Genomic DNA, 22,407 nt, shown 5'->3' with positions numbered 1-22,407 from the left:
AAAACGCCTTGCATGTGTCGCAAGGGGAGTTGTAGAGATTTGTTTCTGCAAGTCCCCTACACAAACATTGGTTAGACCCATGGTGCGCACTGTAGTAATATGTAGTTATAAATAACATCATCAGTGATGTGAATGCAACAGAACCCAGTTTGTGGAGATTGCAATAAATAAATAAATAAATAAATAAATAAATAAATACATACATACTTTTCTGTTTAGGCTAGATAGTTGTTAGCTTGGTTTAATTAAATTCTATTCATTGAAAAAATGCAAGAGAAAACCAGACCGTTATTATTGTTTTTATATATTTTTTTAATAGGGGAAGTTAGCAGGGCAATGTTCCTGTGTGGGGGTAGGGGTACAGGCAGGCATGAACGCGTTTAAGTTCAACACTGACCCTAAATAAAATGTTGTTCCTGTTATTAAGCAGTAGTATAAATCAGGGGGGCTCCTGAGTGGCGCATCCAGTAAAGGCAATTCGTGTGGAGTGCAGGATGTGCCCTATAGTCTGGACGTCGCGAGTTCGAGTCCAGGCTATTCTTTTGCCGACCGAGGACGGGAGTTTCCAGGGGGCGGCGCCCGGGGGGAGGGAGGGAGGGTTAGGTTGGCCAGGGTGTCCTCGGCTCACCGCGCACCAGCGACCCCTGTAGTCTGGCCGGGCGCCTGCGGGCTTGCCTGTAAGCTGCCCGAGAGCTGCGTTGTCCTCCGATGCTGTAGCCCTTGGGTGGCTGCATGGTGAGTCCGCAGTGTGAAAAAAAACGGTCGGCTGACGGCACACGCTTCGGAGGACAGCGTGTGTTCGTCTTCGCCCTCCCGAGTCAACGCAGGGGCGGGTAGCGGTGAGCTGAGCCTAAACATAATTGGCCATTCCAAATTGGAAGAAAATAATAAAAATAATTGGCAACGACTAAATTAAAAAAAAAAAATAAGTAGTATAATCGGAAGCAGTGGTATTTAAAAATAACAGAAGCCAGTTTTCACTTTAGTGAAGTAGGCTACAATATTTGTTTTCATTAAAAACTTTTTGTTCATTGAAATTAATGTTCAGCTTTCATATTGAAGCTTGTTGTGTACAACTCATTCAATTAAACCAAGTAGTGTACAAACTTGCTTGTCTAAGAGACACAAATGGCAAAATCATAGATCAAGAAAAAAAAATAGCAAATATATTAAATGATTACTTTTCGCAGGTTTTTACAAAGGAGGACATGGACAACATGCCCCACATGTCGACCTGTTCCTATCCAGTTTTAAATAACTTTAGCATAACAAAGGCAGAAGTGTTAAAGGGACTAGGAGCTCTTAAAATAAACAAATCCCCTGGGCCGGATGAGATCCTCCCAATAGTACTCAAAGAAATGAAAGAAGTTATTTACAAGCCGCTAACCAAGATCATGCAACAGTCTCTTGACACAGGGGTTGTACCGACAGACTGGAAAATAGCAAACGTAATACCGATCCACAAAAAGGGAGACAAAACTGAACCAGCTAACTACAGACCAATAAGCCTGACTTCTATTATATGTAAACTTATGGAAACTATAATAAGATCCAAAATGGAAAATTACCTATATGGTAACAATATCCTGGGAGACAGCCAGCATGGTTTTAGGAAAGGGAGATCATGTCTAACTAACCTACTTGACTTTTTTGAGGATGCAACATTGAAAATGGACAACTGCAAAGCATACGACATGGTCTATTTAGATTTCCAGAAAGCTTTTGACAAAGTCCAGCATAAAAGATTAATTCTCAAACTGAACGCAGTAGGGATTCAAGGAAATGCATGCACATGGATTAGGGAGTGGTTAACATGTAGAAAACAGAAAGTACTGATTAGGGGAGAAACCTCGAAATGGAGTGAGGTAACCAGTGGTGTACCACAGGGATCAGTATTAGGTCCTCTGCTATTCCTAATCTACATTAATGATTTAGACTCTGATATAGTAAGCAAACTCGTTAAATTTGCAGATGACACAAAAATAGGAGGAGTGGCAGACACTGTTGAAGCAGCAAAGGTAATTCAAAATGATCTAGACCGCATTCAAAATTGGGCAGACACATGGCAAATGAAATTTAATAGAGAAAAGTGTAAAGTATTGCATGCGGGCAATAAAAATGTTCATTATAAATATCATATGGGAGATAGTGAAATTGAAGAAGGGAACTATGAAAAAGACCTAGGAGTTTATGTTGACTCAGAAATGTCTTCATCTAGACAATGTGGGGAAGCTATAAAAAAGGCTAACAAGATGCTTGGATATATTGTGAAAAGTGTTGAATTTAAATCAAGGGAAGTAATGTTAAAACTCTACAATGCATTAGTAAGACCTCACCTAGAATATTGTGTTCAGTTCTGGTCACCTCGTTACAAAAAGGATATTGCTGCTCTAGAAAGAGTGCAAAGAAGAGCAACCAGAATTATCCCGGGTTTAAAAGGCATGTCGTATGCAGACAGGCTAAAAGAATTGAATCTATTCAGTCTTGAACAAAGAAGACTACGCGGCGATCTGATTCAAACATTCAAAATCCTAAAAGGTATAGACAATGTCAACCCGGGGGACTTCTTTGACTTGAAAAAAGAAAAAAGGACCAGGGGTCATAAATGGAGATTAGATAAAGGGGCATTCAGAACAGAAAATAGGAGGCACTTTTTTACACAGAGAATTGTGAGGGTCTGGAACCAACTCCCCAGTAATGTTGTTGAAGCTGACACCCTGGGATCCTTCAAGAAGCTGCTTGATGAGATTCTGGGATCAATAAGCTACTAACAACCAAACGAGCAAGATGGGCTGAATGGCCTCCTCTCGTTTGTAAACTTTCTTATGTTCTTTCTTATGTATCGTTCAAGATGTTTTTCAAATCAAGTAACTTATTTCATTTGTGTATAAAAAACAACAATAGAGTCCCAGTCCTTCTTTCACAGCCAGTGTCATTTTTATGGCACATAAATGGTAAAGTAATTAAATGTCCCTGGCAGTGGACTGTCTCTGTTTAGCGCACACAAGAACTCGCAGAATGGATAAAACTGTGTTGAGAATTGTAAGAAAACGCATTTGAGAGCAAAACATTTAGTGACATTTTTAACTTTCATAGCTGAAGAGGTGCCGGGGCTATGCCTCGTCAAGCCCAAATAATACATCTTCATTTTGCAAAAAGTTGCGATGGTTCTATACCTCGAGAGAGTTGCGGTTGATTTCCTGTGTTAATTCATGTTAATTTCCGCAGCGCTGCGATAATTGCAGTTTCTCCGTAACTCTTCGATTTCACTCACTTGCGATTCTAAGCAAAACATTCGCAGCGCAAGCAGAGCTGCGAGAAAGATGTGAAAATTTGCAAGACCTTTGAATATTTGCCCCTAAGTTCCAGAAGTTTGGCCAAGTAGGCTCAATGACTGAGCTAAATGGGGAGAATGTTTAAACATTAGACGAATGGGTACCAACACACATTTTCCATCAACTTTTGATTAATGATTCACAGTACTGACAATATGTAGAGCACATTAGTGACTCTCACATTTGATCAGAATGCAGATTAACTTCTTTCAACACATGTCCATGCAAAGTTTCATGCTAGGGTTTCTCCAAAGTATAGTCACTTTACCCTCTTCTCCGGGGCTATAACACCCCAGTGCTAAGCAGTTATATTTGTAACTAGGCGAAATCGTAAGTACTGGTAACTGTTACTAAAAATGCTATATTTTAAATTGTAGTCCATTTACCTCTCCAAAAGGGTGTTCACCATTTTTTCAAAGGCTTCGTCACATCTCAGAACAGGACTTGCTACGCCCCACCGCAGGGACCTGCTGTAGTCATTCAGACCAAAATACACCTGCTCCTCTGCACCAGACTCCTCCTGACAGACAGAAAGACAGGGGAATCACAGCCAGCACATCAGAAGGCACACAACAAGGTTGACTTCCGGTTTAAAGAGGAGGGCAGGGCTGCACTTACAATGCTCTCGCGTAGTGGCCAGTGCACCTCGTTGTAAACACTGATCCGGGACTGCTGTGTCTGCAGGGTGAAGGGGAAGGAGCTGACCTGCAGGACCAGGAGATTCATCGACTCCAGAGCCTCCCTGCAGTTAATGACGCGGTCAGCCAGGCCCTGCAGCTCTCCATGCGACACTGACCCCGAGATCAAGCTGGGGGTGAACGGAAACAACAAATTAGCCAAACACACACACTGCTCACCTGTTCCTTAAACTCAGGCAGTAATCTTGTTTTTGCTGCAAGTGGCAGGTCTGAGCGCTCTTGTGTTGTATTGCTGTTTTGTTCTGTGTGTATAACATAGAAGAGCTTCTGCACAGATATCAGTAGACACTGTTGCAGTCTATTGTAATCTGTTTGTAGTTACAGGATAATTCCAGTCCGCAGAACATTCCTTACAAAATCGTACCTGGTCAAATCCACGTGGGAATTGTCGTGAATCAGGACAAACAGGGTATACGGATTCTGCTTAACTTTCCTTACGAAGGCCTCAAACTTGCTGTGAACATCGTTGTCTAACCGGACAACATATTTTTCTGCTTTCTGGTGGATGGCGGCTGCTTCCTCGAGACCCAGATCCACCAGAACTCCTAGGGAACAGCACAGGAGGAAATGCAAGACAGGTCAAGAAACATTTCAGAACTGCATCCTGCCGTTAAAGTCCCATCAGTTTTGTCTCTTTTGCTGCTTATATGGGTAAGTACATAAAAGAAAAATGAAGCAATTAGTTTACTAAGCCACCCAGTCCCAGCCGAAAATAAGAGCCAAGGTTCCTGAGGGAGAGTGACTGTAGATTTTGACCATCATTCAAACTGTATCTCGCTCTTTCTGCCTACCTGATTGTCTGACTCGCTGTGCAGTCTGGTGGAAGAGGACCTCGGAGGGGGGCACTAGGATCATGAAGTCAACTTTGCAGAAGCGGCCCAGGTCCAAGCTCTGGATGCCCGAGTCAGCTATGGAGCACACCTGGGATAAAAGCTTGCGGGCTACATTCAGCTGTGGAGCGTAGATCTGGAACACTTCATTGCCAGAGCCTGGAGAAACACAACACGACTTTACTGTATGATTCAGTACTGGATTGGAATTCAGCACCATTTACAAAACATGTTTAAGCCAGAGGCGCCCTGTGTTTCACACCACTTGTAATTTTAATGAATGCAGACCTGTCAACTCTCCCTTATTTGACGGCACTCTCCAGTGTTTTGGACACTTCTCCCGGACAGATTTTCTCCTATATTTTTCTCAAAACGCTACTGTTAAACCCCATTATGTCAGCAAACTTTCAATTCTGCAAAAAGGCATGTCTGTTTGTGGTTACTACAATCCCCATCTGTACCTAGCAGGGTTTAGGACCCAGGGGAGACCTGAAATCAGTGCATGAAGCAAACTCACATAGCTGACCATCTACGATGGCTGCGTGTGCGATAAGCCCTCCTCATCCAGTAAAAATAAATAAATATATTGATGCAAATGTCAAGCTTCTTGGACAATAACATACTCTCACATAATCCGAAGCAACGCTGGAAAAAGACATTCTGTGTACTATGCAGGACTGATTTTTACGGTGGGACGTGGGAGCAAGAAAGATGATGTTTGTGGTAAGCACGAGAGATCACAAAACACCAGAAAGCCAGTGACGCTCAGAAAACCAACGTTTTAATTAATAACATCTTTCGTTGCCAAAGGAAAAACAGAGATCAACAAAGTTGCATATGTAGAGACCTTTACATGCTGTGACTAGTTCAGCAAATCTGCAGTAAACATGTTCCCAGACTCACAAATCGCAGGAAAGTCTAAAAGTCACACAAATAGTGACAGAGCGTTTCAATTACAATTTCAGCATCAACACTGCTTTAAAAATTCAGATTGATTGATAATATGTGTTTATATACAGCAATTGTGTGTTCATTTAAAATAGAAGATAGTTGACAATGAAATGTTATGGATAGTGGTATTATTGATCCTCTGCCTGCTTCTCTAGTTACTGTTTTTTTCTCATCACCGTATATTAACTCTACTTGTAGACAAACCATTAAGTATTAACTAAAGTGAAAAACTTCCCCATGTTTTGTTCTTTTTGAAATACAACCTTAATTGTTTTCTTTTTGTTTTAGAAAACTAATTTCCAAAACTTTCATTTGAGAGAATTATTTGTAAATTGTAGCCTAATGAACTTGAGTCTCATCTGAAAAAAAAAAAACATGTCCTCTCACAGGAGAACTTTTTAAACCAGGTACAAACACTCTCTATAGCAGCGGTTCTCAAACTTCACAGTACTGCGACCCCACTCTACCAATAAAATTACTTTGCGACCCCACTGGCCTGTGTTACTGCAGAATAGATAGTATTGATAATTAAAACATGCATTACAAGACAATATCAACAAAACGAATACAGTAATTGCTTATTTTCACAGCCAACAGTATAAAATAAATAATACATTTAAAATTACATTATTTAATGGGAGGGGTGAGCTTGCATGAATGAACACAAATACTTCAATTTGGGATGTTTACAAAAACAATCATTGCAGGGGTAAGTAGATTTTATTTTATAAAACAAAATTATCTCTACTAAGAATAGTGTGCAATGTATCAAACTGTGGGACTGATATCTGTGTTAAGACTCGAAGATTGATAAATCAAGTCTGTGGGATCAGTAATATCTTACTATATTATCTCCTGTGTGTTCTGAACTTATAGATAAGCTTAAAAATAAGGCTTTATTTGGTACTGGATCTCCACGCCACAGGTGCAGATTGCTTAACTGTAAAAGTTGCCCGTTTGTCCTGTGTTGGTAATTTTGTTATCGTATGATTTATTAAAAAACATAGGAAATAAATCACAGAAAATGCTCCCCCCCCCCAAAAAAAAAAAACTCTGATATGGCGCCACTGGTTTAAGCTGGAGAAACAAAAGCATTCAGCCAGGCCTCACCCGTGTCCTGCATTGGCATCATGGCAGCAGCTTCCTGCGACTGAACACAGTCGTGAACACCGCCTCGGAAAGGCACAACAACCTTATCGCCTCTCCTCTGCTGAAACCACTCCAGCTGCTTGTCTAAATTATCTCCTGGAATACAGAAAAAAAGAATATCTGCACCCAGACTTCTTCAAAGAGCTAAAGTAAAGTAAAAAAAAAAAGGCTTTAACTTACCCAATGAGGTAGTTTTGAAATGTGAAGCGAGGATGCTGACTTTCCCGGTGATCAGCTCATAACTGATCTCTTTCAGGAACTCGTTAGTGGTGAGCATGCTCTCTGCAAGTGCCCTCGACTGATATTGACCTGGATTTAGACGAGAGAAAGGGTCAGGAAAAAAACACCATTTACCAAAATTACATTTTTTTCAGCATGTGGATTTTAACACTGTCAAACATTCACTTTTAATGGTCCTAATATATATTTTTTTAGAAAACGTAATTTGCACATCAACTCCACACACTCCAAGCCTGTTAAGCATCTACCTAGGACCAGCACACAGAACTCGTTTCCTCGCATCTTGGAGGTGCAGATCACAACAACATAGTCAGGCAGCCGCTGCTGAGGCGGGATCTCGCTGAGGGAACGAAGCGTCTCTGAAATACCCTCCCCCAGGGAGTTGTGGGTTACGAGGACGTGCACAGAGTCTTTGGAGACGCTGGCGGTGAGGCGGGCCAGCCAGGGCAGCTGAGCCTGAGAGACTGAGTAACAGGACGGCAAGCCGGCACCGGGCAGCAGAGATGAGCGCTCCTGCAGTGGTAGCCCCTGCATGGCCTTGAGGACGATCTGCTCAAACTCCTCCCGCAGTGGGATCTGATCCGATCCTGCAAGCAATGGAAAACAAAACAGCTGAAGAGATTTATTCTTCTAAACAGATACATTTATTTTTTTTAATTTAGTTGTTGCCAATTATTTTTATTATTTTCTCCCCAATTTGGAAGTGGCCAATTATTTTTAGACTCAGCTCACCGCTACCACCCCTGCGCTGACTCAGGAGGGCCGTCAGCCGACCGCTTTTTTTCACACTGCAGACTCACCATGCAGCCACCTAAGAGCTACAGCGTCGGAGGACAATGCAGCTCTCGGGCAGCTTACAGGCAAGCCCGCAGGCGCCCGGCCAGACTACAGTGAGCCGAGGACACCCTGGCCGACCTAGCCCTCCCTCACCCCGGGCGGCCAATTGAGCGCCGCCCCCTGGAAACTCCCATCCTCGGTCGGCAAAGGTATAGCCCGGACTCGAACTTGCGACGTCCAGACTATAGAGCGCATCCTACACTCCACGTGGAGCGCCTTTACTGGATGCGCCACTCGGGAGCCCCATAAACAGATACATTTTTTATGCAACTGAATTAACATGGTGATATAAATAACATTTTACAGGTGTCGTGACAAGTGTCTGGTTCAAAGATTTTAAAGTTTTAAAGGCTAAAGGTGTGGTTAAAGAGTACAGTAAATGTTCACTTTGGGATTATTCCTTATTATTATATTACTGCATATTAGGTGCTTTAAAACGGCTGAGAGAACTGAAGTAAGAGCAAACAAACACACAACTAAGCTAGTGTCACTAGGCACACCCATGATTGCCTAAGAATAACCATGAAGCTTACAGGATTGTCATTAGGGGAGGTGGGAGACATCAAATAGCTTTGGGGATGAATATAAGAAATTTCTAGGAGCTAAAAGCAGAAATAAACTGTTTTAATCCTGTCTAAGGCTCTTAGGCCATAAGCAAGACCATGAAACCCCAAACCCAAAGCACTTTGAGATATTGAACAAGTCCTGTTAATCTCCAGACTGCATTCTTCTGCAGTAAAGACCAACATAGGTGTTTGTACAGGGGGTATTACCGATTGGGGTTTTGCAAAGTAGCTACTCGAGGCTTTGCAATTCTTGTGCCTTACCTAATCTAACTAGGTACTGCAGGGTCAATAAGATCATACTCTCCACACTCAGTAACTGGCTGCTAGCCATGCCAAGCTTCTCCAGAGTCTTTCCGTTCAGCTGGGGGTTCTTGTAGCAGTTCACCAGTAGTGGGCTAACCACTATATCTCCCACATTGCCATAGAAATATGGTAAAGTGCCATAACCTGAAGTAAAACAAAATGTCAAGAAACAGCTGTTAATCACAGGCCTGCACATTCACCTTTAACCTTCCTCCATACAGCATCAGCTCTATTCCACTGCCCACAGATGTAGTCTTGGAGGATGACAAATACTATTTATACTGTATTCTCCTTAAGCACACATGCTGCCTAGACCCTGCTGTGTGTATTTAACAATAGCTTGCAATATGTGCATAAACACAATTAAAGAAACTACACATTTGTGAAGCAATTCTCTACTTTCTAAAATATGATAACAAATAATACACTACCCTTTAATTTTTTTTTTTACCAAATTGAAAAGGGTTTACTGGGGTGTAAAGGTTAATTCACACTCTTACCAATGAGAATGACTGGTCTAACTCCTGAGTCATTGAGCAGATTCTCAGGTACAATCACGGTCTCTGCTGCGGGAATGGCCTGAGGCTGCAAGACCCCAGACACCATGGGTTGAGGAGCAGGGGCCGACAACAGTGGCTCTGCGAGGACAACAAAAACACAGGAAAACAATGCTAGTTAGATCCTGGCAACCTTCCAGAAAGTCCTGATCTTCAAAGTATAAACAAATGGTGGTATAAATATTAGAACACCTTCTTATATTTCCCTGTGATGTGTGATATTTATCAGAAGATGTATCTTGTAAAACATTTCCTATGTCACAAATGCAATTAAAAGCATATATTACAAGGGCCCATCAGCTTTTGTCTTATGTTTTTCAGAAACTTGTGGAATTTGAAACCAAAGTGGTGATAATCTTCCAAGGAACTATCAAGCTTCAATTACAGTGTATTTCCACTTACAATTCTAAAAAGCTTAGAGAACAAATTGCATTGTTTTCCTCAGCTGCCATGGTTTTGAAATGGACCCTCCCCATGCTTAGTATGTGTGTTTATGAACAAAATGAACGCAAACGCAAGAACAACAAGCAATCTACTGGGATGCTATTTACATTGCCGACTATGTTTACATGTTTAGAACAAAGAGAATAGGGTTGTGACCTAAACACATTAAAGGTCATGTGTTTTACATTGTCTTTTAACCTGCAATTTAATCCTACAGCCACAAGATGGCGATATAGCCTCCACAGTAAGCCACGTAATGAGAAATCATTGAACAATCATCCCATTACATTAACCACTTGAATTGGTCATCCCATTTTTACCATGTACGTATTAGAAGATTAATAAACAGAACGCTTTAGATGGCAACTGACATTTATTTAACCCTTACATCCCTGTGAATGCGTATAACAGGATTTCAAAAGGAAGTTTTGTCAATATTATTTCAGAACTCATAAGTGTAAATGTATTATTTATAAGTTTTAATTTACCAGTACACTTTTACGCAAATCATTTAATTTTGAAACAAATGAATGAACTTTTCTTGATATCTGGATCTCACCAGGCACAAATATATATTTTTAGTCAACAGAAGATATTGTTTTTTAATGTATTTCCCATTTGTGGCACCGATCCCTGAACACTATCCATATTAAAACCATTTATTGGAATCTGGGCATTTGATAGATTCTGTAACATATGTAAGCTGTGTATTTATTTTGTCTTTGTTTTTATTGGTTTTATTTTGTTCTTTGAATATCATTTTTTTTTAAAAAAAGGTTGTTCATAAGAAGCCCATAAGTGTTACCTATGTTCGCATGAAAGACAATTCCAGTCTCAGTTCTTGTGCATTATATTTTTTAAACTTAAGCATCGTCAGTTGCTAAGTAATTCCCTAGCTTATTGACCTATGATGTGCTATATATATATATATATATATATATATATATATATATATATATATATATATATATATATATATATATATATATATACACACACACACACACACACATATATATACATACACATATATACATATACATGTATACACACACATAAAGACTATCAGGAATATGTTGAAAACAATACTGCAATATGGACAACACATATATCATGTTTACGCTGTATGGAGCACTGTTACACTTAATGCCTATTGTCTTGCAAAACCTACAGTGGACAGATATACAATGTGAGCCATTTGGGACCTGAGATTTTATAAACAATAGAAAAAAACTGTTATAAGGCACAAGACAGCCAGTGTTTTGTATACATCCACACATACACAAACACACATACCCGATTAACCAAGGCCTCTAAAGAGATCTAAAGAGTGCTATTGCTTATACCACTGTTAGTTAGCATCTTACCCTGAAGTGATTGTGAACAGAGTTATTATCTCATTATCCTGCAATCTCTGAGACCAATGTGACTTATGTTTACTGCTGTATTCAAAAGTGACCTAGTTTCCATGGAAACCCCTAATCACAGCCAAAAGCAACAACACAGCAAAGGGAAGTTTTTGTGCCAACAGCACTGTCCTGACCAATTATCCAAGTTATTAAAAAGGGACCCTCTGGCTTGAGAGGTCATAGGTTCAATACCTGCCCAGGTCAAGCACATCTGTACACATAAAATGAGAATTAGGAGGAATGGTACATGCCCTGAGGGTATGTAAGTTTTATTCATATTTAAATTGTTTAGTTCTATAGCTTGCCGCAGGGCAAACATGTGGTCTCAGCAGCGTAAGCCCTACAGAGCTGGAACGCTGGCCAGGGTTGTGACAGAGTGGCTGCCATGTGGCATTACCTGATGATCGGGCTACAGGGCGGACTGCAGGAACAGGTACAGCTGTGGCAGGAATCGGCACTGGAGATCCAGGGTACCAGCCGCGATGCCTTTTCTTAGGAGGTCCGGCGCTCATTGCTGCTGGGAAGCGGTGAGGTGGGAGAAAGAGTAAGAGAACTTCTTAGATGATATTGTGACAGTCTGGCTCGCAGTGGTGTGGTTGATGACGTCACGAACCAGGAAATAACTCAAACCAAAACAGTGGATGGGCGGGTGAAGCTGAATGCTATTGCACTCAGCGTGGATTTATTAAGTAAATGGGCAGAAACAAAAGATTTAAACAAAACACAAAACACAAAACAAAAAGGCGCGATGGCCAAACAAATAGAAACAAGTATATTTTTTAAATATAGCAATTGTTTTGTTGTGTTCTGCGCTCGCTCTCTCTCTCTCTCTCTCTCTCTCTCTCTCTCTCTCTCTCTCTCTCTCTCTCTCTCTCTCTTTCTCTCTCTCTCTCTACATTCCACTCCTGCAGAACGGACAGCTGCCGCTTCTTATACTCTGGCCGAGGGGTTAACTAGGGGGTTAATTATCTTATTACCCCTCGGCCAGAGTCTGCACGCGTTTGGTAAGGATGCATGACTGTCAGCTACTTAAATAATCAGTAGCTGATCAGTCATGCATCCTCACAGGGTTCTAAATATAAATAATAAAAGACGCAGTGCTTTTATCCGCGCCGCAAACAAATACAAATAATAATAAATACATAGGGGCGGGACACTCCGCCACAAATATATATATATACACTAGAAAAGGAGAAGGCTCACCTGGGTCTGCAGCGCTGTAGCCAGGACTGTGTGAGGTGGAATGAGCCACCGATTGAGGGGGTTGTGACGAGCTGGACATGCCGGCCCTTCCTCCATTACTCAACCCGTTAGCAGAGCCATTAACACGTGCTGCAGCGGGAGCTGAACACACACACACCTCTTGTTATTTTACAGGAACTGATTAATACATTATTTATACTTTGTGCAAGATAAATATGTGACAGCAGTGTGGAGTAGTGGTTAGGGCTCTGGACTCTTGACCGGAGGGTCGTGGGTTCAATCCCAGGTGGGGGACACTGCTGCTGTACCCTTGAGCAAGGTACTTTACTTAGATTGCTCCAGTAAAAACCCAACTGTATAAATGGGTAATTGTATGTAAAAATAATGTGATATCTTGTAACAATTGTAAGTCCCCTGGATAAGGGTGTCTGCTAAGAAATAAATAATAATAATAACTTGAATAGTCGGTCAAAGTTTGGAGGTTTGGAGGGAAAGGACATTTTTTATTACTACTATACTATTTTTTATTACTATTTTTTTATATATAAAAAGACATACCAACATTCTTTTAGCAATTTGGAATCTACCATTGGCATTTGCATGGCATGGCAGATTATCTCATTAAAGACATCAAAATCCATATATTTATTAGAAAAGCTAAGAAATGCAGTGATGCCAACTCATGGACTGTCAAATTAAAAAAATTAAAAAACACATGCAAGCATTGCATTGTATAATTACATATAAGAATGAAATTAAATTGGAAGTAAGGAACACAGGAAATCTTTTAAAATGCATGCTGATTGATTGATTTCTTAGTGGTAAAACACAATTCGGTTATGGACTACTGCTGTTTTTTTATGTTTATTATTGACTGGGAACTGTAACTTGACTGCATCTGTCTTTTGTTGATGACCTGGCTTGTCAATAGTACTCTCTTGGAACAGGTGCAGCTCAAGGGAAACTCAGCCTTGAGAATCCATTAAAGTCCTGCTCCTCTTTATCAATGGCTTTTGGTGTTGCTAGGCAGCAACCATACGTCTCCATGACCCCACAACCATCATCGATTACAAAATTGGTTTAACAAAGAAAAGCTTGAAAAGAGGGCTTCCTGCAGCTCTTTGCTGTTATACAATATATAAAAGGCCCTGTTCATTTTCTCAAATAATGGGAATTGAGGTTGTCGGAAAACAAGGATTACAGTACGATATGGTCATAGCAAGAGTGAGACAAGTCTAAATTCTCAAAGCTATTTACTCCAAAAAGACATCGACACCTTTTTGGTCTGAAAGAAAAAAACGTAATTTGCATTTCTAAATAAACAATTTTAGACTAATCACAAGCCTCTACATTAAACGTTAGAGCAGTTTATTTCTGTAACATTATTGGGTGCATTTCTACTATCTGAAAAAAATTGTGCTAATGACAATTTGAAGTAACTGGCTTTCAGAATCTAGCCCATAATGTATTATGGAAAGGGTATGAGTAATGAGTCTAACCTGCGGCTTGATTCTTTGTCACAAGCTGCAAGGACACAGCTGGAGGTTTCGCAAGGCTGCGATCTCTGGACATGTCCAGACTTCCATATAAGCTGACCGAGGAGGACGTCTGTGTCCGACTGGATGGAGAGTCTGCTGTAAGAGAGTCCCTGTTGTTAGGACAGTGTATTTGGTGTCTTTCCTGTATGGAAACGCTAGCAGTTTATACATGTGATCCATATCTTGATCTATCCAGAGCCACATAAAAACACACCTGTATGAATGAAGGACGAACTGTAGCCGTTACTTCCTCCGTTTTCTTGACTCATAGTTGGGGACGTTGAAGAACTTGGTTTAACAGACAACAAGCCTGCTGATTGTCTTGTTTTACATTCTAATGACGAAAAAGTGATAATTACTTACTGTATATATATTATTATTATTATTATTATTATTTATTTCTTAGCAGACGCCCTTATCCAGGGCGGCTTACAATCGTAAGCAAATACATTAAGTGTTACAATACAAGTAATACAATAAGAGCAAGATATATATATATATATATATATATATATATATATATATATTGTTAAATGCTTAGTTATTACAGACATTTGTCTACTTCATATATTTCTATGTTACAAAATCTGTACTTGCAGAAGCATAGTATTAGTATACCAGTACCTATATTATTATTACAACTCTATAACAAATGTGTCCTTGAAAAGCGCAACAGAAAAACTCAATATACCCATATTTCTTCAAAAGGTTTTTTAATTAAAAATGTTTTTAATTAGAACTAACAAGAAAACATTTCCCCACAAAAGTGTTATTGGACACAGTCTGGCATGCTGTATTTTAAATGTAAAAAGAGAAATTAGACAGCCACGTAGTATGTGAGTGATTTCCTTTATATTTTATTTAGCCAACTGTGTCACCAAGTCTGGCAGCATGCAAACAAATATTCAAGCAGGTGGGTGCAAGGACACTTTGGAGAGCGATGTTAACACCTTTCCAGCTGATGAGCGGTCCTTTAGACAGAGCACCCTGAGAGTTCTTCACCAGGTAATACTTTAAGTGCTTCTGCTTCTTTGGCTGGGTGGCCAGTTTAAGATTGATGTGGTTTGAAAACTCTGTGAAGTAGCGGAATCCTTTCTCCCCACAGCCTACACAATTTCCTGAAAATCCTGTTTAAAATAAAATAATAATATATAAAAAAAAATGAATAAAAAAAATAAACCTTCCTTTTTATAACTTACTTTAATGATCTAGAGAGTAGCAGATCCTAATATTGTTGCCCTACAATTGTATTTATTGGGGAGCTCATTTCAGGGTATTTTTTTATTTTATGCAGTAAATTGAGCAAGAGGGCCAATAAGTCTCACCTGGGGGTGAACCCCAACTGGATAAACAGATCATTATATCTGACCCATCAGCGGGTCAATAAAGGCAGCAAGTACTGGGATAAAACATTAATTGCCAATGTCTTTTTTTTTTTACCTGATGACTACACAGCTTTTAATATTTAATCCCTGCTTCAAAAGTAAGTCCCAGTTTACCTGACCAATGATTATGTTAATAATAAAGTAAACTAAAACTCTTTTTTATTTGCATAGTTGATTAACATTTAAACATAATAACCAGAGATTGTGTAACAAAGGGAACCATTTGACATCAAAGCCCATCAAAGACTCACCTAAAAGTGCATTTTTTCCATTTTCGTCTGGTAGGAACCTTTTGTCTACTGCACAGACAAGTATGTGCTCGGGGATGTTTGGTGACTTGGCACCAACCAACTCGAACCCTGCCGGGACTTCAATCTGCTCCATACTCACAGAAACCAGCCGCAAGTCCCTACCAGCCTGACAGAAACCTGAAAAGAGGGATGCAAAGGAAGATTATAGGATGATTTATCCATATGGCAGCACAACCCCAAAAAATGCAATCACCTACATAAGGTGGTTTTATTTGTGCCTTATTTAAATGGCTAGTTTGATAAATTAGTTTGTAAGTGGTCAAACACAGAACAAAAAGCTGGAGATATTGGGTTAAAATCCCTGTTCATATACATATTCACTGTGTCCACACGGGCAAATCCTTAGACCGTCATGTCCTTCAGTTACACCAAGTGGTACAATATGTCTGCTGCTGAGAAAATGTGCTTCTGAAAAGCACTGGAACACATGGAGATGTGTAAACATTTATCAAGGATAGTCCAAACATGACACATCCATTTGCCTGTGTTTTCACAGATGTTTCAAAATGTAGATACAGGCAATCAAATCAATGGTGTTCCAAAAGTCATGCTGTGAGCAAGTGACTAAACTGAAATTTAATTCCCAGTTGTATGATACATCTAATAAGCCATAGCACCCATTTAGAAAGAAAAGAAAGAGAAAATAAGACATTTTTATCCATTCTGGTTTCATAGTTACCATCCACAGTGCAAGACCCTTCGGGGGCTGGTTTCTCCGTGTAGGGGATGGGGGGGCTATTGGTTTCGGACATGTCTTCATCTTCATCCTCCTCCTCTTGGTCCACTCCGTTGGTGTCCTGTTTGTTCAGAAGCTCCTGGTTACCCCTCTCTAGGTAATGTAGGGAAAGCTCCTTGTTCAGCTCCTCAATCTTTGGCTTGATATCTGATGAAGCAACCAAAAATTCTCTTAACTGAATCTACTGAGCGAGCCTATTATACACACAAGTCTCATGATCATTCGCAGATTATAATAATGACTAGAATAATGTATTCCGGGATCTGCAGCCATGACCTAACATGTCTCACAAATCCACAGAAATTAACCATATACAGAAATTGACTATATTTCGGTTAATATGACAAGTGTACCTCCCAACAGTTTTTTCACAATTAAATACTGTCTAATATATGACAATCTTGAGACGGACATTGCTGGATCAATGGTTTTGGTTCTTGGTCAATGATACTTTGAGAAAGGCGAAATACTTAACACAGAATTGAAACCAAGTTCGTAACTATTTAATTCTACAAAATGTTACCCACATTTTATCTAAATTAGTTGACTGGTTCTACTCCTATTGTGAGAACGTCAAAAACAGAGAATCAGCTTGGAGGTCAAAAGTCAAAGGTTTCCCACAGTCCTTGCATATGCCTTACTCTACCTGTGTGACAACGACCTACATAACCTTCTTAGTTTGTGAGCTATGGATTGTGAAAGACAGACGTACAGATGTGCGGACGGAAGAAAAGCATAATTTTATTATACTGTGCTCTGTTTTCCTGGCTGCAGATAAATATGTTAATAACTGAACTGAAAAACACAAATGGTTACAAATAAATGACTCCGGGTATTTCAAAAGCACTCTGTTAAAACTAAACGTTTGGTTGCAGCTGAAACCTTGGTGTGCTGTCACAGCTCAGTGATGTCACAGTACCTTCCAAGTTAAGAGTTTGCTGGTCAAGGTAGAATTGAGAGAACACGGGTCGAGGGACGACAGTGTTGGAGCGGAGAGACGTCTCGATGGAACTGTGAAGAGCCTCTTCAAAGCGAGTTGATTTCAGTTGCCCTGCATATGAATTACCCATTGTCTGGTTAAAGATAAGAAAAAAACACAAGCACACACAAAACCAATTAGTCTAGTTTTAAACAGAGGGGTCAAATTCAAATTCAAATGTATTTATTTAACCAGGACAGAACCATTGAGATGTACATCTCATTTCCAAAGGGGTCCTAGCAAGAGGAGGCAACAAGAAATAACATTAAAAAATAAATAAATCATTCACATAGGACAAAAACAGTTCAAGCAATCATAAAAGCATTGATACAAATAAAAGCATGAAAAGTTGAGCAATTTGAATTTACATGACCCTGGTCATAGTCAATATTTACAGGATTTCCAAGCCTGGTCAGATTTCTAAAAGTGATTCAAAATGTTATTGTGAAGTGGCCGTTTTTATGTTTGAAGGCAATCAGTTCCAAAGATGAGATGCCTGATATACAAGGCTCATTGGCCCACATTGGATCTCAATTTAGGAATTTTAAAAGTAGACACATAATTTGATCTTAGTGCACAGGTGGAGTTACATGTCTCTAACAGAGTATTCCCAGTAATACACTTTATGGACTAAACACAAAACATGACAGAGCCTTGTATTCTCCAAACCCAGCATGGTCCTCTCGCCAGTAAAAGTCTGTGTCACTCCTCTAGAAAGTTTTTAAATTAGAAATGAGTCAGCAATAGAGCCAGTACAACTAAAGAGAAATGTAAAGATTCAATACTCTTACAATGACCTTGTATTTAAGCAGATTGGCAACCACATTGAAAGAAAAAAAAAAATCACATAAAACAAATGAATCAAGAATGTTATATTAGTTTTAAATCTCTGGTTTGGGTAGGGATACAAGTCAGTTGTGATTGGTTTTTATTAACTCTTTCAGCTGTTTCTGACATCCACTGGTTTTTGGCAAAACTGAAATGAAAGTTTACAGCCAAAACACTGGACTGAATTTGTGCAACCAAGGGAAAGGGACATATCATTGTTAGACACACATGATGCTTTTTTTTTTTAACTGTGACAAATACAACACGCCAAATACAATGTTATTGCATCACTTATACAAATTATTATTCAATTAGACACACTGTACAAATAATTTAAAAAAATATGTATTTAAGAGCCATTAAACTTTTTTTCATTATTTTCCTTGTAACTCCATTGTTGCCGTGGTCCTTTGGAAGTAGCAAATCATGTGCAAATCACATCCGAGTAGAACTATAGCTCATGATGGTTTTATAAATTGTATAAATTATTTAAAAAACGTTAGTTTATTTTAGCAGACGCCTTTATCCAAGGCGACTTACAGAGGCTAGGGTGTGTGAACTATGCATCAGCTGCAGAGTCACTTACAATTACGTCTCACCCGAAAGACGGAGCACAAGGAAGTTAAGTGACTTACTCAGGGTCACACAATGAGTCAGTGGTTGAGATGGGATTTGAACCCGGGACCGCAGCAAGCCCCCAAAAAACATACACAAATTTCTCATTTGTTATGCTCATTTATTAGAGGCCGTCACTATAATACATACAACTCTATAGATAAGGCCCTTACACTTGAATTCAATCAGCATATCAATAGAATGCAGCAACAACGTACTGAGACAATTAAACTAATTTCAATATATGCACAGTAAATTAAGCTACCTTAATAAACTGACCTGCTCAGAGAAGCATCTTCCAGATACTTGCACTCAGACTCCAAGTAGTAGGCCACAACACCTCTTTGAATCCAGGTGCTAGTAAGCACAGTCTTTCTCAAATTACTATCAAGCATCCCCTTCACTTGTTTTGCAGCTTCTCCCAGTTTACTGCTTATTCAGTGTCATGGTGGTTCATCAACAAACCTACAAAGAAAACAGCCCCAGACATCTGAACACCCAGACTAAGCATGAAACTGCGGTTATCCATACTGAAGGCTGTCGGAATCAATCAGGTAAGTCTTTTCTGATTATATATAAAATTATTAATGGATGTTAATATGAAAGCATCTACAGGCAGAAAAGTGTGCAATGAGCCCCCCAAAAATGGTGCCGGGTTAGTGTGGAGACTGTTGACGCTTTTAAATTGTACAGATATTTTGGATTTGGTTTCAGTTCAGTTCTATCTTTTGTCGGTATCGTTCGGTTTGGAATTATATGAAAATGTTGGTTTGGAAACTCCTAACCGTTGCATGATCCAGGTAAAAAGCCTCTTGTTCTTACCAGCATATTTTAAAAGTGCTTATCTTTCTATTAAATCCACTTACTTCTCTTATTCTGGATTATTTTTATGGAAACATTGACAAGTGGGGTTCTTGAAATCAAAATGAGGTGGTTTTGTTTCTTTACATAACTCCTGTCTCTTTTTCTCCCCCTCCTCTCTCCTTCACTCCCCCCCCCCCCTCCCAACACACATGCCAACACATCTGTTGTGGCTCAGAGGTCAGCCCCCTCATGTAGCAGGTGGCTAATGTGCCAGGAGTCAGGAAGTGAGAGGCAGCCCATGAGATGTGCGCTACAGCAGGGGGCAGAGTGTTTGCTAAAGTGGCTCAACTGGCTGAAAAGCTCTTCAAGCACAGCTTCTGACAGGCCTAGCAAAGGAACAGCACGAGTCACACAGGTCAATAGCTGCTTCCGTGAGGGCTATTCATGCCACAAGCTGTCAATAAACTGATTCTTTTTACAAGGAAGTTTTGAGCTGTTTTCTTTACAGTTTTGCAGTATTGAAAAAGTTAGCAGTTTTAATGTGAACCCTAATATGTACCAGCACCACAGATATGGGAAAACCAGCCCTCTCTACCTAAACTTTTTTTAAGATCCTGATCTGTGAGGCTTAAAAAAGTACCTTATCAGCATGTAAACTGGAGTAAGTATTCAGTCTTGAACAAAGAAGACTATGCGGCGATCTGATTCAAACATTCAAAATCCTACAAGGTATAGACCTGATAAAAGAAACAAGGACCAGGGGTCACAAATGGAGATTAGATAAAGGGGCATTCAGAACAGAAAATAGGAGGCACTTTTTTACACAGAGAATTGTGAGGGTCTGGAACCAACTCCCCAGTAATGTTGTTGAAGCTGACACCCTGGGATCCTTCAAGAAGCTGCTTGATGAGATTCTGGGATCAATAAGCTACTAACAACCAAACGAGCAAGATGGGCCGAATGGTCTCCTCTCGTTTGTAAACTTTCTTATGTTCTTATGTTCTTAAGTACTGTAGCTTTGTATTAAAGCACTAAGTTGGATGAGCAGCTTGCAGCTTTGTGTGTCCTCAAGTTCCAAGGCAGACATGCTGAACTTCTGAAGTAAAAAAAAAAAAATGGAATCCACAAGAGTCCAAGAGCTAAAATCACTACAGTAAGCACAACGTGTTTCTCTTTTTGAATTGAATTTGGCAAGCAGTGAGGTAAATAAAGCAGTCCCTGTTGATCTGATAGCTACATATTTAGATAACTGAAAACTGTGTAACACAATGCAAAGCTTGCATTTCCTCAAATACAAAAACAAACAAAAGATACTCTAGCTTGATTTAACTTGAACTCCCTCATTGAATCCACTAGTCCAAGGTCAATTTGAAAGACTGAGATCAAATACACTTAACTAGGCTTGGTATAGTGTAAAGGTGAATGGCACCTATGACTTCCAATCCATCTGTCTATATGCTTCTCCCTGATCTCTTGCCTTATTTCTCTCTATCTCTTTCTTGTTCTTTGCTATTCTTTTAACTGTTCTTTTTATCTTTGCTTGTTTTTAAATGCTGCAGCTTTGCTGTATAGTATGTATAGTTTTAAATAAGAAAAACCTAAATAATACAAACAACCTCCATGACCTTGTATTAATCAGTCACTGGTGAACTATTTTAAGAAGGTTAAATATTAACCAGTTTTAAAATCATCCCTATCCATTGTGTGCTGCAGACTTAAGCTCCTATGTCAATAATTACTGATATCCTGTAATTTATTATTGCCAATTCTTACAGTTGGAGGTTTTTAAATGGATAGATTGAGATAACTGTCATAAACCTTGATGAGGCTGGCTTGAATTTGGTACTATCAAAGCACTAGACTGTGAAGTACTATGGAAGTTCCAATTGATTTGGTTAACAAGCAGCAAATGTCCATGTCCTTATTCTGTACTTTGTTGGGAGAAATTTTTCCTCCTTTTATGTATTACAGCTAATATAAATGTAGTATTGCTCAAAAAAGGGACAGTACATTACTGCATGCCAATTCACATGAATGATGTGAAGCAGAGAGGGGCTCTGTTGCATTATACAATGTTAGCAATGGCACAATAGTGAAAAGATAGTTGCGCTGTCCTTCATTGTGTTCAATCAATCTTTAATGTGCCTGTGCGATAAGTTGGCTTTGTTGCTGGGAGTCAAAAACTGAAAGACCAGGGCTCTGTGCTTTGAAGCAGAAAGCATTTTTCTGGCACGTGCCAAGTCCCTGGGTGCCTGACCTTTTGCTTCTTTCCTAACAAGCGTAGGGTTCTGAGGCTAACTCCCTTCTTATCCTGAACAACTACAAACTTCCAAGGTTTATTTGTAAGAAAATTCAGTGAAACTACCCTACAGAATTCACAATGAGTGGGAGAGCTATACAAACTTGGCTAAAGGTGGAAAGAAATAATAATAAAAAAGACTCAACTTTATTAAGAGTTTGAACAGAACTGGTAAGAATATTAATTCTAGTTTGTTTTTCCTAATCTATATATTAAACTCCGTCACATCTGTCTTGTTTTTGCTCCCCCACATTAACTTGCTCACAGATATAGAACAAAATAATTCAGAGTCAAATCTGGTTAACATGTTTACAATGGACAAACATCACTATGGAAACGCAACATTTTATAAGGTTTGCTACATAATAGTACAACCTATTTGTTTTGGGA

The 22,407-nt window shown here is 39.5% G+C and overlaps 1 protein-coding gene across 7 annotated transcripts in view; it reads right to left on the bottom strand.

Annotated features, from left to right (window-relative positions):
- Positions 1–22,407, bottom strand: part of LOC117400426 (GREB1-like protein) — a 63,136-nt gene that overhangs the window by 13,150 nt on the left and 27,579 nt on the right. For 3 of the 7 annotated variants that reach the window (XM_034000375.3, XM_034000378.3, XM_059022056.1), the window contains 17 exons: positions 17,412–17,565; positions 16,436–16,639; positions 15,697–15,873; positions 15,011–15,187; positions 14,275–14,394; positions 14,022–14,156; positions 12,523–12,663; positions 11,717–11,836; positions 9,410–9,547; positions 8,868–9,053; positions 7,452–7,790; positions 7,144–7,272; positions 6,925–7,059; positions 4,825–5,022; positions 4,398–4,578; positions 3,954–4,143; positions 3,722–3,855 (listed from right to left, as the gene is read on the bottom strand). In XM_034000375.3, the coding sequence (XP_033856266.3) occupies positions 3,722–3,855; positions 3,954–4,143; positions 4,398–4,578; positions 4,825–5,022; positions 6,925–7,059; positions 7,144–7,272; positions 7,452–7,790; positions 8,868–9,053; positions 9,410–9,547; positions 11,717–11,836; positions 12,523–12,663; positions 14,022–14,156; positions 14,275–14,394; positions 15,011–15,187; positions 15,697–15,873; positions 16,436–16,639; positions 17,412–17,562 (2,855 nt within the window). In that variant the 5' untranslated portion in view covers positions 17,563–17,565. Of the gene's footprint in view, positions 1–3,721; positions 3,856–3,953; positions 4,144–4,397; positions 4,579–4,824; positions 5,023–6,924; positions 7,060–7,143; positions 7,273–7,451; positions 7,791–8,867; positions 9,054–9,409; positions 9,548–11,716; positions 11,837–12,522; positions 12,664–14,021; positions 14,157–14,274; positions 14,395–15,010; positions 15,188–15,696; positions 15,874–16,435; positions 16,640–17,411; positions 17,566–19,193; positions 19,438–22,407 lie in introns of those variants that run through there. The other 4 variants (XM_034000380.3, XM_059022057.1, XM_034000377.3 and 1 more) reach the window with 3 other exon arrangements.

This window comes from Acipenser ruthenus, chromosome 4 (assembly GCF_902713425.1).
Source record: "Acipenser ruthenus chromosome 4, fAciRut3.2 maternal haplotype, whole genome shotgun sequence".
Lineage (NCBI taxonomy): Eukaryota > Metazoa > Chordata > Actinopteri > Acipenseriformes > Acipenseridae > Acipenser > Acipenser ruthenus.
This window is presented reverse-complemented; position numbering and strand designations above follow the sequence as displayed.